The 17,790-nt window shown below is 45.4% G+C and overlaps 1 protein-coding gene across 7 annotated transcripts in view; it reads right to left on the reverse strand.

The window, feature by feature from the left end:
* Nucleotides 1-17,434, reverse strand: part of FN1 (fibronectin 1) — a 51,828-nt gene extending 34,394 nt beyond the window's left edge. For 4 of the 7 annotated variants that reach the window (XM_085065727.1, XM_085065731.1, XM_085065729.1 and 1 more), the window contains exons 1-13: nt 17,217-17,433; nt 16,855-16,983; nt 15,246-15,383; nt 13,317-13,448; nt 13,052-13,189; nt 10,517-10,675; nt 8,921-9,115; nt 8,265-8,444; nt 6,617-6,793; nt 6,046-6,198; nt 4,082-4,210; nt 2,371-2,514; nt 467-588 (exon numbers count right to left, since the gene is read on the reverse strand). In XM_085065727.1, coding sequence (XP_084921853.1) covers nt 467-588; nt 2,371-2,514; nt 4,082-4,210; nt 6,046-6,198; nt 6,617-6,793; nt 8,265-8,444; nt 8,921-9,115; nt 10,517-10,675; nt 13,052-13,189; nt 13,317-13,448; nt 15,246-15,383; nt 16,855-16,983; nt 17,217-17,373 — 1,953 coding nt within the window. In that variant the 5' untranslated portion in view covers nt 17,374-17,433. Of the gene's footprint in view, nt 1-466; nt 589-2,370; nt 2,515-4,081; nt 4,211-6,045; nt 6,199-6,616; nt 6,794-8,264; nt 8,445-8,920; nt 9,116-10,516; nt 10,676-13,051; nt 13,190-13,316; nt 13,449-15,245; nt 15,384-16,854; nt 16,984-17,216 lie in introns of all 7 variants that reach the window. The other 3 variants (XM_085065728.1, XM_085065730.1, XM_085065732.1) reach the window with 1 other exon arrangement.
* Between the last annotated feature and the right edge of the window lie 356 nt (nt 17,435-17,790).

Consider the following 17,790-nt stretch of genomic DNA (forward strand, 5'->3'; position numbering starts at 1 on the left):
AGAGAAGATGGGAGTGACTGTTTATTTAATCCTACACTTAGCTGTTTATGTCTTCATACCTTACTCATTTTTACCTCCTCATTAATAGAATAAAATGTATCCCAGTTGTCTCTGGATATGCATGCTCCTAAAACAGTGTTTCTTTGAATGAAGAAACTTCCACAAGGATTTACATTCCTTAAGGTGAGGAAGGATATAAACTTCTCTGCTTGCTGTGCTAGTGCCTTGTTTAATAAAATACTTTATGAACACAGCAACCAGTGAAGTTTGGGCAGGAAAACATCAAGTGTCTATCTAGCACTGGCTCTCTGATGCTCAAGAGTAGCTGTTGACCTCGAGAGGACAAAGACATTGAATAAGCAACTCAAGTTTGCTGAAATTGTGTCAGCCACTTCTCTCAGACACCAGAAAAAGCCAAATAAAGTACTTTTGATGAACGAATGATGATGACAAATGTGGCACTCACCGGCCTCCAGCGTAAGATGTACTGGGTGATGTGAGATCTCTCAGGAGCATTCCACTGGATGGGGTGGGAGTTTGGCTGATTTGCACTCTCTGTGATGATCACCTGAACAGGCCCAGTTGACCCTGAAAAATAAAGGAATTGCCAGTTTTAACATGCTGGGGATGTCGTGGAGTCACCAAAAAGCAAGGAAACTTCCAGGCTCACACCATATTTCTATAGACAGGAAATCAGTTGTATTGTCTTTCTATCCTTAATGCTTCATTGCTGCCTAGAAAATTAATGAATCGGAATATATTCTGTGGGGAGTTAATGTGCACTGTTCAGGCTCATTTCCTGTGAGTTATCAATTAAATGGAAAATGGGAGAGGGTCTAGTATGGAAAAGGTTTGCAAAGCAAAGTTGTATCATTCAAAGAGATGGAGGGAACTTCTCAGCAACTATTTTCATCATTATCTTCTGCAATGGCAGCAGGGAAGCTGACAAAAACCATCTGCCAAATCCAAGTCTAATCACGAAGCATGGTGAGGGGAAATTCCTGATCTGACATTGAATACACCCTGAAGAGAGACACTAATCTCTCACTATTTTACTACATTTCCTCATCAGTTCATTTGAAACACCAAATTTTCATGACTCTGTGGAGCACTCCACAGATAGTGAGACTTGTCTTCTGCACACAAACCCCACCAGAAGGGTTGGTGGAAGTCCAAAAAACAAAACAGGCCCATGAACTCATGAAAATACAAGTTCTGCAGTGCTCTAATGCTTAAGACTACTGATTGCATTCAGCTAGGTCAGGCTCACGCTTATTTTCTCTACAAAACTCTCAAATAGACAGCAGGTTTTATGATCCCATGGTTCTCCTTTCAGTCCCCCCCAGTCCCGCTGGGAAGTTTCACTGAACACTCAGCAGCACTGTCCTCACATTAGTTCTCAGAAAATCCCAGCAAAGAGATCCCTGGAATCTGCAGGAAAGTGTTTTAGCCATTAAATAGCTGTACCCTCACCTCATTCACAACATTTCTAATAATAATTTATTTGGACAACCATGTAACATACATACCTATTCCCCATTTAACAGGATTTCAAGGCAAACAAGCCTTAGCCCACAGGCAGAAAATTTCAAAGCTCACCTAACCCCAAACCTACATTCAGAAATATTAGATTTGGTTTATTTACACATTTTCAGTCACTCTTGTGTCTAAAGCAGCCCAAAGCTCTGGTCTCCAGGCTAAAGGCATGCATATTTCACATAGCTCAGGGAGATGTCTCTTTAAGCAGCCTGACAGGAGTCAATGAAGCTCAGCAAGCCCTAATACTTCATCTTATTCAGATTAAGCCAGTGGCAGTTGCAAACTTTAACACGAAAATAGAGAGGTTCCCCTTATATTCTGTTCGGGGAACTGAAGCTGAACAACCAACAAACAGGCATTGCCCATCCCTATAAAGAGTTCCTGGAACTGCCTGGACAAACAAGAGTTCAAATATTTAATTTCTTTGGGGCACTGATCAGGAAAAACATTTTGTTCCATGATGGATTTCGCTTCTGTAATGAGTGGAAAAGGAAGGGCTACACATGTGTGAGTTTCAGGCAATATAAGTTGAAGATTACACGTGTGATATCACTATATACCAAGAGGCAATGTAAACCCAAGTTGTTGTGTGCACCGACAGTCACTCTCTGAACTAATCCTGGCCTCAGGAATAGCTGCAAACAGCTTGGGCTCCCCTTTATAAACCCCTGCCACCAGATTGTGTCTGCCCAGGGACAGGGGCCATCTGTTCTGTTTTAAAAGGAAACTAAAAGGCATCAGGTACAGAAAGCTGAACAGGTTAGGGGTGAAAAGTCAGCTTCCCCCAAGTCTTACTGAGCAGATGAGCTCATTTTCTGTTGGGTTTCTTACCTGGGTAGGTCTGCAGAGGCTGGCAGTGCCATTCTCCAATCCCACGGCCATAGCAGTAGCACTGGTATCTGACCCCATGGACATACTTCTCCCAGGAGTCTCCAATTTGGTAAAAGGTTCTGGTTTCTGAGTCCTGGCACTGGTCTGAAGGCAAAAGAGACACTTCACCACTGTAACCAAAACTACAGTGAAACATCTACATAGAAGAGTAAGTCCCAAAAGACTTTTGCAAAAAGAAATGCAACAACAATGTTTATTTACAAATATATTTACATAAAGACAAAGTGGAAACAGAAATTGCAGCTCAAATCAAGGTTCTTGATATAGCACTGCATGTATTAAGTTAGATATCAGGGGGCTAATTCAGCTGTGTTGCATTTCACTGGGGTGTTCCTTCTAGAAAGGATTTCATCCACTCTGGAGCTCAGTTCTGCCCTGGCCAACTAAGCTCATTTCTCATCCAAAGCTAAACCATGCTGCTCTCAAGGAGATCAAAGGCAAAAATTCCTCCTGCCTTCAGCAGAATTCAATTATGTTTTAAAAATCTCACGAATTTGCAGCAGAATCTTTCCAGCTTTACCATTGTATAAACCAAAGGGGGACAGATCAGATCCTGTAATCAGCTTAACTAGTGTAAATACAACACAGTACAGCACTTCAGTACACTTCCTACTCTGACAACTGCTTGTATGCCTGGCTCAATGGAAATTTTCAGTGAGAACTAGCATTATGTTTGCTTGGATAAACAAGTGCTATGTTTAGCAAGAGCCAACAAAATTAAAACTTTAATTGCACCTATACAGATAGCAGAAACCACCCCCCCACCCCTTCTTTCCAACTAGTAATTTTCAGGAGCTTTACAATCCAAGTTCCTTGAGTAAACATGTACAGATATTACTGTTAATAAAGCAGAACTTCATCAGTAATAATTTCTAATAGATTTTCTTGGCAATAGTTTGAAGCTCCCTTGGATGTAGTAATTGCAAACCAAACAGCCAAGTCTTATCTTCCAATCAATGTTTGCTAGGGAAGGTGGGTAGGCAGAAGAGATGAAATCTCATTCCTGCAGGGAACCATGATGGTTTCAGCTAACCTCCAGAGCACTATGAACATGTGTTCCCATCCTGGGCTTTCTCTCTTTGCCAGAACAAAGGGCAGCCAAAAAATCAATTCGGTCCAAGGTAAGTAAATATACACTGGTGCCCCTTCCTCAGTTCAGGGAGAAAACTCAGGAAGATTTTATGATAGAGAAAGGAAAGAAAACTGATCCTAGGATCAATGTCCAGCATGTTCTATCAGTGTCTAGGCTGAGAGCCCTGCTGACAGCTCAGGTACCAGAAATCAGCCAAATCACCACAGCCTGGGGCTAACTGCCCTGCTGCCACAACCTGCTACATTTTAGAACATATGCTTGCCACAATCATCACTCTTCTGTGGTAGGTGTAATTTAAGGACACAACTTTGGGTCCTTAAATTAACAAATGCCCTTTCACTTACCCTCCAGCAAATCCAGTGTTGCTTCTATTTTTGCATTTGTGCAATTCAGGACAGAAAGTGGAAGAAAAGGACAGAAAGCCAAATTTGTGCAATTTTGTGCATTTGTGCAAATTCAGGACAGAAAGCCAAATTCACACACTAGTTTCTCCACACCACAACCAGTTGGTACAGAGCCACAAAGGGTGGTGGGAAGTGGGGACAGCTGGTGACTTACCAACAGGATCACACTTCCATCTGCCCCGACCCTGGCCAAAGCAGGTGCAGTTCAGCATGTGCCCCTCATCATGACGCTTGTGGAAGGTCTGGTTCACATCATAGGTGATACCATCCACAATGCACTGGTCTGGGGAAGAGAGCAGAGAGCTTGTCAGCAAGAGGTCTAAGCACTAAGACAGAACCCTTAGTCCCTCTGCTAGAGACATCATTCCCTCTGCCTGGTTAGCACACAGACTGACCATGACACTCCATTCAAGCAGAAAGGGGTCCTCCTGGAAGCTGTGACCATTACAATGCTGCATACACACCCCTGCTCCTGAGTTCATCTATCAGCAGTGTGCAAATAAGCAACACTTGCAGAAAAGAGGTCTGTCAGACACAATCCAGCTACAGAACTGCCTTGTTCCTTTGGACAGATTCCATGTGTGAACAAAAATCTAAACCACCACACTGACTCTCTAACCATCTCCTCTGAGGAACATCTCAACTGAAACTCCTCAGTGAGTACTGCCTCAAATCACTGGAACTACACAAGGAAAAGAGGGCTGCTCCAAATTCATAGGGATACAATGAGGAAGTACAACCACCATCATGATGTTATTCTGTTGGGTATCTCTGCTACTCTCTGTAGCAATCTGAAGGCAGAGGCAGATCTATTATGCACACAAGATGCTGCTGGTGCCTACCAATTTCCTCTTCCCTCCAAACACCGTAACCAGACCCCATGCTCAAGTACAATGGTATCACTCTATTAGGTTCAGTGTCAATATGGGATCTGGCCCAGAATTCCTACAGCCAGTCTAATCACAGCAAGGAGTAGAAAGACAAAACAAATACGAAAACCACCCCAGAAGCACTTTGTTTTGTTAAGTAGGACCCAGGAGACCCAAGTTCAGTTCTGAGTCAAGCCTGGACCATCTGTCCTTTGGGAAGTCAGTCTAGGCTTTCATTCCCCATCATATTTTCCCACACCATGGGCATGGCATCAGGATAAACCAAGGAGCGCTCAGACTCTCCTGCAGGCGCCAAGGTCTGGCTGCTGTGTTTAAACAGCTCTACTTAGATAACCTTTGCCTTTTGAAAAAGCAAAGCATCTCTACCCTCCTCATCAAGAGAGACCATTTCAGCTCCAGAATGGAACTGCAAAGAACTAGCTGTGTAAGTGGAAACAGGAGTTGCACCGACCAGAACTTTGAGCAGTGCCTTTCTCACTGTTCTGAAGGAACACACATTCGAAAAAAAAAACAACTTCCAAAGCCCTTGAGTGAGCCTTTCCCTATAAATTATATCCCATTTCAGCAGTGGTGTTAAAGAGTCCTTTCTTGGCCTCTTGACAGCAACCCCCCTGCCTTTTCCAGACATGAAGCCAATGTTGTGAGCTAGCTGTAGGATGATCAAATGTCTGTGCTTTTAAGTCTTCTTTTTTTGGTATTGCTTAAGTACTTCTCCACTTGGACCACTCACACAAATGAGTAAATAAATAAGAGTAATCTCCATGCTTTCCTGCCAGCTTTTCATATAGATTAGCCAGCAAAAGGCTAATCCAGCTGAGAGGAATTGAAAATTTCACTGCAGAACAATAAAATAGAACAGCTCTGCTTTCAAACTTCAGACTAGTCTGGATTTTTGTCTGTTCTTGAGGCAGGGAGGTGTTTATACTGAGCTCACTGTAAAATCATAGTGGTGCCAATTCTTAAGTGTAGACAAAAGGAGGGAAGGGATACCACAATCAAGATAATCAAGGTTTGCTTCTGCTTGAGAGCCTGCAAAGGCTGGAATATCCCTTTTCAGCACATAAACAAGACAAGAACTTCACAGCTCTTCTAATTCCCCCCTTCTTACTCCAAAGAGTAAACTGCAGTTCTTGAGCCTGGGCCTGAGCCCACAATGACACAGAAGAGCACCAAGTTCTCCCATCCCCCAGCTAGACTAAAGTGGTGACATCAACATGAAAATCAGTACCTCTGAGCTGTGAATAGGCAATGCAGGTCCATTCTCCACGGCCATTTCCTACACAAGTACATCTCATCATGTGGCCCATGTCGTGCTGCTTGTCCCACTGATCCCCAACACGGTACATGACACCATCATTGGTTGTGCAGATTTCTTCATGGGCTGGGTGAGAAGAAAGCAAGAAGATATTTATGAGGCCCACAATTTACTAGGTCTTTAGGACTGAGGGGCATTTAAATGCCCCTTCAGACCACACAGTGGTTTCTGCATCTTAACAAGGAAATTTTAGGCACCCACTCAAATTTTAGGCTCTCCAACAGATCTACACCAGTTTGCACCAGCTGAGGAGTATGCCTACCATTGGCTTGTAGCAAAGATGAAATGGCATTGCCTAAATCTCTGCTAGAGGTGGTCAATGGGGAGAAAAAGAACAAAACTGAATTTCAAATGCCTTAGAGAGCTTAGGGCTGCGATGCAGCTCATTGGAAGTCATCAATAACTGACCAGAGAGGTCTTCACTTTCCAGCTCAAAGAACCACATACAGGTGCTCCATAACCCCTTTATGGCTCTCAGCCTTACCAGCCATGGGGCAGAATCCAAACTTCTGGTCAGCATCATAGTTCTCAGTGGTTCCACACCATTTCATGTTGTCCCTGCGTCCCTCGGAAGTACAGTCGGTGTAGTTGCGGTTGTTGTACAGGAAGGGGAAGTGGCACAGAGCACCATTGGAATTGCCACCACGTGTCTGGACCAAAACTGTACAAAAATGAAAAGAGAACAGATGCAAATTCAGCCTGCACTCTGTTTTAACATGCATGGAAGAGCTTAGAAAACAAACCACTAGCACTCCTTTTTCGCATGTGTGCCCTGTATATTATCCACAGGCCTCTTTTCTTGGCTTTAATTAATTCAAATCTGGAAAAATAAGCTCTGCACAAGGTCAGTTCAGTTCAAGCATTGCTTTGGAAGGAGCTGCAGAGCCATCCATGGGAATTCCTGGGGAACAGGGAAAACCAAAGCTTACTGTGTTTGGGGAGTAGCTTTGTAGATCACTTCTCCCAAAGCCTAGTGAATAGAATAAACTCCCAGCATACCTTTATTATCTCCCCAAAGCTATTTCCCAGTGGTGCCTTTCAGCTCTAAGGGAAGCCTTCACCCTCAGGAAAGGGTTACAGTTTAGTCATGTACAATAGCACAAGCCAAAACCTCTCTGTAGCCTGGAAGCCTCATGTTTTGCAAGCAGCAGTGGAAAGAGGGCTGTAATCTACCTGAACTAATCACCTCTTGAGCAACTCTGCTTTACAAATATTGGAGAACAAGAAGACATTTACTGAGATTTTTCTAAATTCACATTTCTCTTTTCCACAGTGTATCACAAGATGCCTCTCTAAAACATGAATGTGTGCATGGACAGGGACAGTGTTTGGGTTTTTTTTCATTTGGATGGTTGGTTTGTTTGTTTTTTTTTAAAAGAAAGTATTATACGCCCTGCAGAGAAAGGCTTACCTTTCATCAGGAAAAAAAACAACCAAAGTAGAACAGAATTTTTTTTAAAAGTGTCTATGCAGTGTAAGAAGTATTTTCATGTGGGAATAAGAAATATTCTTTCCAAGGTCAGATCCCACAAAAGCTGTCTGGACACTGCTCCATGGATGTCTGACAGGCATTCCAGGCAGGGCAACCACACAGGTAGATCTGTGCTGTGAAGGGAACACTGAATCCACACACAAGAGGGAATGCTGCTGCATTAGTCATGCCCCAGCTCTTGATCAGTGACCACAAATCACACAAAGATCGCTGCTATATATGGCAGCATGGCTAGTTGGCCAGGATGGAGGGAGTGACAGGACTGCACAAACTGTACTTCATGGATATCCTCCTCTTTGCAGCCTAATATGGGCATTGCTCGAAGCAATTCATCCAAGCAAAGCCAAAGATAAGCATCCTTTGGGCAAAAGCTCCACCCTGACCTGGTACTCCCATTGTAAGGTCAGCTCAGAGGAGAGAGAACAGGATTCAAAGGGTACATCTGCAGCACCCTCTGAAGATGCCAGGAGCACACAAGGGCTCTGTCATCAGGCAGCCCTCCATTCACAGCACTGCCTTGCTGCCTTGATTCTCTCCAGACTGCTGGAATTGGTCAGGCAGCCTGTTCCTGTGTCCTCTGCTCCTTCCTCCATCTCCACACCAGGGTCCCATGCATGTGGAGATCCTGAGAAGAACTCACCATTCTGCTCGGTACAGAAGGAATATCTCCTGTCCTGCTCAAAGTTGGAAGTGGTGCTGCACCAGAAGTGCCCATCAGTGCGGCCCTCGGTGGTGCAGGAATAGAAAGTTCTTCCATCATAGGTGAAAGGCAGGACACAGGGCTCTCCATCAGAATTGCCACCATACGTTTGGGTCACGGCTTCAAAAAGAAAATCACAGCATTAGACTGTGGTTTAAAGCAATCCCCAAATCTCAGGGCTCTAAAACAGCAACAGTCCCTCCAGGCCAAGTTGCTGGCTGCTGGGAACCCACACTGACTGCCATGGACCTGGGCCAATACACACCAACAGATAGCTCCACAGCTGTGGCATTATTTTACATTCTTTTCCAGACATATATTATTGCAGCTCCATTTGAATAAAGTTACTAATGCAGCTCCCCGGGGCTCTCTTTCTGCTCAGGAGGTTATATATAGCTCACTGGGAAACGTTTGTGCCCTACACAACCAGGATCCAAATAACCAAACTCTTTCTTCCCCCCTTGCACCCTTCTCCAGTATGTCTTCTTCAGAAGGCATTTCTGATATTCACACGAACGGTTCTACATAGAAGTTAAGCCACGGGACAGTGCTAAAGACACCACAGGAGTGAACAGGCACCCCACACCAACTCCTACCTATCTCCTGGCAGCTGACTCCGTTGCCCAGGCAGGTGCAGAGCATTTGCTGGCTGCCCTGTGTCTTGAGCCACTGCATGCCCACGGAGTAGACAACGCCGTTGTCGGTGATGCACTGGCCGTAGGGCTGCGGCTGGGGCGGCTGGGGCTGGTACAGCGCTGTCTGCACATTGGTGATGCTGGGAGAGCCAGACCCTGCGGCACAGCACGGGACACAAGGGACATGTGGCACGCAAAGCTGGGCAACAGAATGCTGCCATTCAATACTGAGATAATAAAACCTGAGGCACTCCATCAGACGGAAGGCACAGCTCTCTTAAGCTTCCCGAGACGCAGCTTAATTATTCCACTTAGCAAATTTCAAAATTAAAAGAACGACTCCCCCTTCTGCTAATGACAGCTTCTGGTTTCCAACCATGTAGTGTGGCTTTAGAAAGGATTTAGAAACTGCTTTTCACATGAGGTGTTTAGAAAACATTCTTTTGTTTTAAAAAAAAATTAGTTGGAGGAAATGCAGGATAGAAAAATAAGTGAAAAGACAAAAAAATACCAAGGAAGTCTGGAGATAAGGCAAAAAAAGGAATAATTTTGAATTTCTCATTGAAAAACAAGAAGAATAAATTTAAAATGGATTCGTTTACTCTGGACTTTTAAAATTTTGAATCAAAGTTTTCGGCACGTTATCATTTGGAATAATACTGAAAGACAAAGAGGCTTGTTGCTGTCTACATCATATAAATTTTTGCTAATGACCCCCACAGGAACCTCCACAAATTCAGCTCTGCTGAAATAGGGGAAATAACGGAAACAAAACACTGGCACCTTGAAGTGTTACGCATTTTGAAGTTTAGACTTTCTGAGAGTTTGAAGTTAACCTGATGGTACCAAACAGTTAAAGGTCATTTACCAAGAAAAATTTAGTGCAGGCACTGCAGAAAAACAGAAGTTCTACATTGCACTCACTGATAAGAAACCTAGATCCTTAAAATGACAAAAAAAGAATTTAGGAGCTGAAGATTTAAACCTTGGGCACAAAAAATATGCTATCTGTAAACCAGGCAATATTTCATACCAAAATTACAAGCTATCTCATGTACAAGTATAAAACAGCATTGTATACATTCCTTGGCATTTTGAGGTTTTTAAAGCTCAGCCATTAGTAGGTGTATTTATCATGTCAAAGAAACCAGATGGTCTCAGTGGGGTTTAAATTAGGGACATTTCAAGAAAGCTACCCTGAGGCAAATACATAAAGTTCAAACATTAATTTGGAGTGCCATGCTCCCAAGACAAAGACAGTTCCTGTGGATGCAGGGCTCTAGATGTGATTTACTGCCCCTTGACTGCGCAGGCAACCCCATCTGTATGTGCCAGCCCTATTTGTGCATGGAAACAAGGTATCAATTAATCTTATCTCCACAGGCACAAACAAGGAGCCTCTCCTGAACTCTGACCCTCTTTGCTGCTGATCTTTCCCAGACAAGACTCTGAAATACCTGAATTAGGATGGAACAATTCAACTCCGAGTCCTAGCCAGCCAAAACATGCCATTTCTTCTCCCCTTCCCTATGTTCCATGCCATGATGTCCCACTTACCAGTGCTGGTGGTGTGCAGGGATGTGTGTCTCTCACACTTCCACTCCCCTCTGCCATTCCCGGTGCAGACGCACTGGAGCAAGTTCCCACGGTTATCCTTCTTGCTCCAGTTGTCTCCAATTCTGTAGGAAGTCTTGGTGTCGTGGTCATTGCAGCGATCTGGGTAAGGAACATGACTCTTAGCTGTGCCCGCACTGGGTGGATTCACTGGGCAGTTGCTAGTACTCAACAACCAACACTATCAAACAAGCTGATGGTTTAAAGCCTTAATTAAGAACTCAACTCATTCACTGGAGTCCCTATTGCAACTCCCATGTGCACTAAACTGGCCAGGTTGAAAGCATCCCAAAATCCTGGCGCTTTAGCCTCAGCAAAAATTTCCATTCATTTCCACAACTGCGCTTTCACCTTGTGGCCATTGTCAAAATGAGCTACTTTTTAAAGCTATTCTAAACCCATTCTGTCTAGCATATACCTTCAAAGTTTCACTTGTTTTAATGCCACTTCTTTTAAGAAAAAAACTTTGTAGCCTGGGTCATTTCATACTATACACAGGGCACAGTTCAAGTTCAGGGTTCTCTTTCATCTGGAAGTGACTAAAACCTGGTTGAGGGCAACATGTTAAATCCCATTTCTTCCAAAAGAAGCCTGCAGGAAGCTGCAGTGGAGTTAACATAAGCTGCTCAAATCATACCATGAGTACCAGACTTTCTAAATCTCTTTAATAACCCACAGCCTCTGATGAATTGAGTAAGTGGGTTCAAAGGACAGCACAACAAACTACTTTTGTCTGGATGCCAGATCCACATGGATTAACTAGTTCTTCTTCCATTACAACATTTTACCTTCTTATTCAAGGGAAACTTGATACTATGGCTCAAATATAATCATGGATCAATGAACATAGATTTATTAAGAACTGTGGAAGGACATATGCATTAAGCCAGATTGCCACTGAGAGAGGACATGGGATAGAATGTGAATGTAGAAAACATGTTACTGATTCACAGTGCTAAGATGGCCAAAAATCAAGCATTTGCCAGAAGAATGGTAAATTGGTGAGGTATTCATCATGTAATTTTTCAAATGTGAAAAAAACATGTCTTATGGACACTGCTCTTAATGAAAAGCTGAAATGCCACTGAAGCAACCAGCTGTGATTCTGGAAAGTGTTGGCCATAAAAGACATATAAAAGCAGCACATACTTGAAGTGTAATGCCACTCTGTGGGCTAGAGGTATTATTTTATATACACAAATTTGAATTTCTCTATTCAATTGTAATTGGAAAACAAAATTAAAAATGAACAGGTCATTATATTGCAATTTCCCCCATGATACAACAGGGCAGACCTGAGTTATGGAAAGAAAGCTACTGCCAAATACATTTTATTAGTAATAAGTCCTCCAAAATTCACAAACACATTCTGTTTTATTCATTCCTATTTGACAGCTAATGATTTTTCCCCATGTGTCTTTAACAGACTTAATATTGTCAAGGCTGGGTTGATTTTTATAGCTTATTTCTTGACCAAGTCTTTCCATATCTTCCATTTTAATCCCAATCCTCCTCAGTGTTTTAGTTCTTTACAGGTCTGCTGTTTGTATCAGCAAAAATCCATTACTTGTGGGCCCTAAAGCAACTGAATATGAGGCAATTGAAAGGCTACAGAAGAGCTTCTCAAGCTTGCAAAACCAAGGTGTAAGGTACAAAGTTAAATTTTCTTGAGGCAACTGGTGTAAACCCGAGATAGGAGCAAGCTCTGTGGTGGAGTTAACAGGACTGGAACAGAAGGTCAATAAACAAGCAAGATTTTGGATCTTAAAAGACTTGTTTGCTGTGCAAATACAAATAAAATGGAGTATTTACGGTAATGTCCATCAATGATGCAAAAACTTTTTTAGAAAATCACCTGTTCTGCTGGAGCAGGAAATGGGGTGGGAAAACTGATAGCGAGATGGTAGAGCAGACAAAACAAACCCTGGTTTAGCTAACACAAATTAAACAGTAGTAGAGACAAAAAAATAAGAAAATATTTTAATCTAGCAGATCCTGCTGTTGGAAAGGGTATTAACTTTAAAAGCACCTGATTGTCCCTCAGAAGCCTCCCGGAAAGCACAGAAATGGACATCCTAGGCTAAACTGTCCACCACTTCCTGGGCAGAGCCATTCCCCCAAATTCCTGGGAGATGCCCAGCTGTGGCTCACCTGACACACAGATTCCTTAAACCTTTCTCTCTCCAGGAGATTAAATCCCCAAATAATCTGGGCAGCCTTGTTCCCAGCACTGATCACCAGCTGGGGGGATGTTCCCAGACTTGACACCACACACAGCCCTCTCCCCTCACAAGGGTCTGCTTCCCGCCATTTCTCAAGGGACAGCCAGCCCTCTCAAAATCTACCCTTACTTGCACAGGGCAGACAAAGGAACAACTTTCATTTCCCACGGAGGATGGAAATAAATAAGAAAATTAAAGAAAAAGCAAGGAAGATAAATAAAACAGAGCAGGCAGCAGCTGCCAGGCAGGCACTTACTCCGGGAGGTGCAGGTGATGCGGCCGCTGCCCTCACCCAGGCAGGTGCAGTCCACCATCATCCAGCCCTGGTAGGGCTTCTCCCAGGTCTCTCCCACCACGTAGGATGTCCCAGCAGTGTTGTCGTAGCATCGCTCAGCTGTGAGGGGAAAGTGGATCAGAGCCCACCCAGGGCATTCCCCATGGGGACACCTCAGGGAAGACAAACGACAAAGGCCCCACACGCCCTGACTGTGCTGAGGGGGAAGGAATGAGAAGCCACTTACCCACAGGCTTGCAGGTCCACTCGCCCTTGCCGTTGCCCAGGCACACGCACTCCAGCATGTACCCGCCTGTCTCATGGGGCCGGCGCCATGTATCGCCGATCTTGTAGGACTGGCCGCCTTCATGGCAGCGATCTGTGGGGGGAGAGAGGCGAGCTGAGGTGAGGGACACACCAGGGATGGCATGCCGGTGACAAGGTAAGGGCCACCTGGCTGGGGCAAAGGGGGTCAGCTGGGGCAAGGGGCAGCGAGGAGGGGGACAGTGAGGAGAATGAGGGGGGCATCAGCCTGTAAAACGGCACTCAACATTTTCCACTGGCACCTGCCATTTTCACATGGCGTCTGCCATTTTCCGCACCTCCCACGTCCTGTCCTCTCCCTCACCTAACCCTTCCATGTTCCAAACCACAGCCAAAGCCTGGCTGGTGAAAAGGGAATGCCAGGGCCTGAAAGGTGCCCTTTCTCCCTCCCAGCCAGTCTCAGGCTGAGGGCTGCTGAGGGGGGGTTTGCCTCCATCTTGTCTGAGGTGACCCTGCTTGGGCTTCTCTGCGGCCATTCATGAGGGACATGGTGGCCAGGAACAGCATGTGGAGGATAAGGAGATGCTTGGTGTGACAGTCCAGTGGGAAATTAGATCTCTTGGGTTTGGAAAGCCTGCCCTGAGAAGATATATTCCAGCCCAGCAGGGCCCCACAGCCCTGAGGCAGCCCAGGCTGAGGGAGGAGCATGGTGCAAGGCAGTTTGCACACACAGGATTTGCTTCTTTGGAAGAATCCAAGACAAAAAAAGAAAAATACACCCACATCCCATCATTTATTAGGAGCCAGTAAAATGTTTTGTGGGCTCATTTATGAAAGCAGGCAATCTAGGAGCTCTGAAGATTGATTCAAAGCCAGTTGCAGTCAGTGAGATTCTCCAGTGAGCTCTAAACCAGGCTGATGATGAGGAAACAAGGCTGCTCTTACGCTCGCAATTTCCTTACTGACTCTTTTTCTTACAACACTTATCATCCCTGCCCAATAAAATGCCATTAAATTCAGAAGGGCTCCAGCTTTACTTGTTAGATTTAATGCATTATTTTTTTCCCATACTACAATGATGGCTGGTTTCTGAGTCCTCTGTGGCAACACTACTAGGATCTGCATGTGTGTCTTACACAAGAAACTGGATACTTTTAAGAGCAAGACTTTTCTCAAAAGGTACATCAGAGACTTTGAAATCTCAGTCTAAAAATCCTGACACACAGCAATCTTCCTCTGTGCTCACAGAAAGTCTAATTATGAACTGAAGGGAAATTGTGAACAATTCAGTGACTCAATAAGGAAAGGATTTCCAGGCAGACGTGAAAGGGGAACTGGGGAGAAAGGACCAAGGGAAGACAGGGAAGAGCAAGAGGAAAGTATGGATCAGGCTAGTGAAAATGGAGTTGCAGAAACACATTAAGCTGCTGTCTGGATATCAAATCCCAGTTCACTCAGAGAAGCGTTGGATGACATTTTTGGAGGATGGAGGACTGGCTCTCAAGTGGCATTTATTATCATTTATTCTGATTAGTCCCATTAATGCTGATGGTGTTATTTTGACTCACCAGCTGCAGAGCAGACTTTTTTCCAGTCAAAAAACTACTTTCATAATTGAGCCTGTGAAGATGTAACACACTCTTGTATGTAATAAATTACTAACCTGTACAGCTGGACACTAGCAGCAATTTTTGGCCTATGTTTTCTCACATAGCACTTGACCTCTTGAATAAAAGAGGACTTTGGTAGTGCAAATGTATGTACATGGAGCAAGGACTTTCAAAGCTTTAGCAGGCTTTGGATTAAACCCCATGCAACTCCAGCTAATAGGCACTGGGAATATTGTGTAAATTGCTCTGGAAAATATGACATTAAGGAACAATAGCTCTAGGAATAGCTCTTAGTTACATACTGGCAATGGTGCAGCTGATTCTCCCACGTCCAGCTCCAATGCAAGTACAGTCCCAGATCATGGAGTCCTTGGGGCGCTCGTAAGTCTCCCCTACTCGGTAAGTGGATCCAGTGTATTTGTCAAAGCAAGTCTCTTCAGCTATGAGGGGGGAAAAAAAAGAAAAAAAAAAAAAAAAAAACACACTTTATGTAACCACACCAGTAACATCTACAGTCAACAGAAACACATTCCTAGCCTCCTCACACAAATAGTCCTTTTTTCCTGGAGAAAAATGCCTATCAATCTCCTCTTTCTTCAGGGGATGAAACAGAATTGAGGAAGTTGGGTGAAATTTGCCCTGTCAAGATTCCCATGATGCTGAATAACCTCAACAACCTCTTCTTCCCTTCCTCGGGGAGCCAAAAGTTGCACATGGCAGGCGTGCCTGAAAGCATCAATCCCAGCTGTTCAAAGCCAACAGTGCAGAAGACAGGAGAGCAAACAACCCCTGGAAGCTGTGTGCTTTGTCATGCTAATCCTCCTTGCACTGACTTAGCAAAAATTGAGTAGATTACTCCCAAATTCTGCAGCAGTCCCACCAAAGTCAACAGCAAAGTTCACTACTTGTGTACTGCTCACACTCATGCCTGTGTGATTACAGAACATCAGTGCTGCTACCAGACTCAAGATCTGCAGGAGAACAACTTTCTTCACTGCTGGGCAGATAAAATTCATTGTGTCATTAAGAATAACTTGCTATTGGACTTTGAAACTGTAAAACTTGGAAATCTCTGCAGGAGAAGGAACCCTCTTTTATGGAGTAAGGGGACTGAGTACTCCTTAAAATACTCCAGCCGTGAGGCAAGCAGCACACAAGCCTTGCAAAACAGATGGCTGAGATGCTCACATCTGTCTTACATGAACACTGTCAGCCAGGAACCAGTTTTTCTTCTCTTCTATCTCCAGAGCAACATAAAGAAATTATGGCAAACCAGTGGCTTCAGACCAATAAATACAGATAGATTGTATCTGATAATCTGAACTACACTGAATCCTGGAGAGATGCATCCTGCAGCAGACCTTACATTTAAACCTCTTTCTGTTCCCTAAACTTTTTCTGCACAGACTAAACAATCTCATTTTACACTCAATTATAGAAAGCTCACAGCACGGCCGGGGGGCTGTGGAAAGTTGTAAGTTGAAATATTTTTAAACAAGCTGACGACACTGCACAGCTATGAAAAGTTGGGGTGAAGCAATCAAACAGAGCAGAGCCAGAGCTGCAAAGTGACTCCAGATTTGAACTTCCCCGTGCGAGTCCAGGAGTCAGTTCAGTTCATTATAAAGAAGAGGTTGGCTCCAAAATTAATGTTTAGATCCAATCCTCCAGAGAGATGAGTGATGTTTGACTCAGGGTTCTGGTGGCAGGCCCATCGCTAATGAAAAGCATTTCTTAAAATCCCAAGCCAGATCTTCAGTGTAATTGAGTGTAGATCCCATTACTGACCCTAAGTACCAAACTTCAGCGGAAAACCTGGGCTGCCAGCCCTAACTCGTACAAGGCTTGGCTTACTCGGCACCAAAAGCCGTGCTGGGGTCTCGATGCAGACAAAAGGGGCCACCAACTTACGTTCGGGCTTGCTCTCGCAGTTGAACCCTCGGCTGCCACCGTAGCAGGTACAGACCAGCGTGTTTCCCAGGTAAGTGCGTTCCCACTGCTGGTTTATCTGATAGTACCGTCCATTGTCATAGCAGGTCTCTGGGGGGAGAGGAGGAGGAACGGGGATGCAGAGGGGGAAGAGAAAGCAAAGTTCGGCGTTCCCGAGGGCAGCAGCCGGGAGGGAAGGGGCGCGGGGCGCACACGTGTGCGCGTCCCGCCGAGCCGAGGGGCGGCTGAGGGCGAGCGCGGGGGACACACAAAGCCCCCGGGGCCACCGGCGCTGCCGTCCCCAGCCCCGCGCCGAGCCCTGCCCTGCCCCGGGCGGTACTCACGCTTTCCCTGCGCGGCGGTGCCCTGCGGGAGCGAGGTGGTTTGGGTCTGCGCCTGCCTCCGGCTCTTGCCACCGGCTCCTCGGCGTTGTCCCCCCGCCGCCGCGGCCCCCAGGCAGAGGGCGAGCAGCGCCAGCCGCCACACGGTGCGGCCCGGCATCCTGGCACGGCTGGGCTCGGTACTGCTCGGCACGGACAGCCCGACGGACGGGACGGCGCCGCCGCCCGGGCTATATAGGGCGGGCTGGGCGGGGGGAGGTGGCCGCCGCCGCCCCAGCGCCCATTGGCCTCGGCGCCGCCGGGGGCCGGGCGGGGGCTGCCACCGCCCCGCCGAGCCTCGCCGGGGTGGGAGGCCCGGCCCCCCTCAAGCACAGCGGCCGTGCCATTTTGTAGAACATCTGGCTGAACAAAATGGCTTTTTTGGAGGGGAGAGGCAAACTTTTCTTTTTCCCTTGGAGCAGCGCTGCTTGTAAGTGGATACTGCTCCGTTCGGGAGGACTAATATTCTGCACAGGGGAGAAGGTGAGGTGTAACATACGGGTGGGAAAGAGAAACCCTGAGTGATGTTTTATCTACT

This window comes from Lichenostomus cassidix, chromosome 7 (genome assembly GCF_008360975.1).
Source record: "Lichenostomus cassidix isolate B80296 chromosome 7, HeHo_3.0, whole genome shotgun sequence".
Lineage (NCBI taxonomy): Eukaryota > Metazoa > Chordata > Aves > Passeriformes > Meliphagidae > Lichenostomus > Lichenostomus cassidix.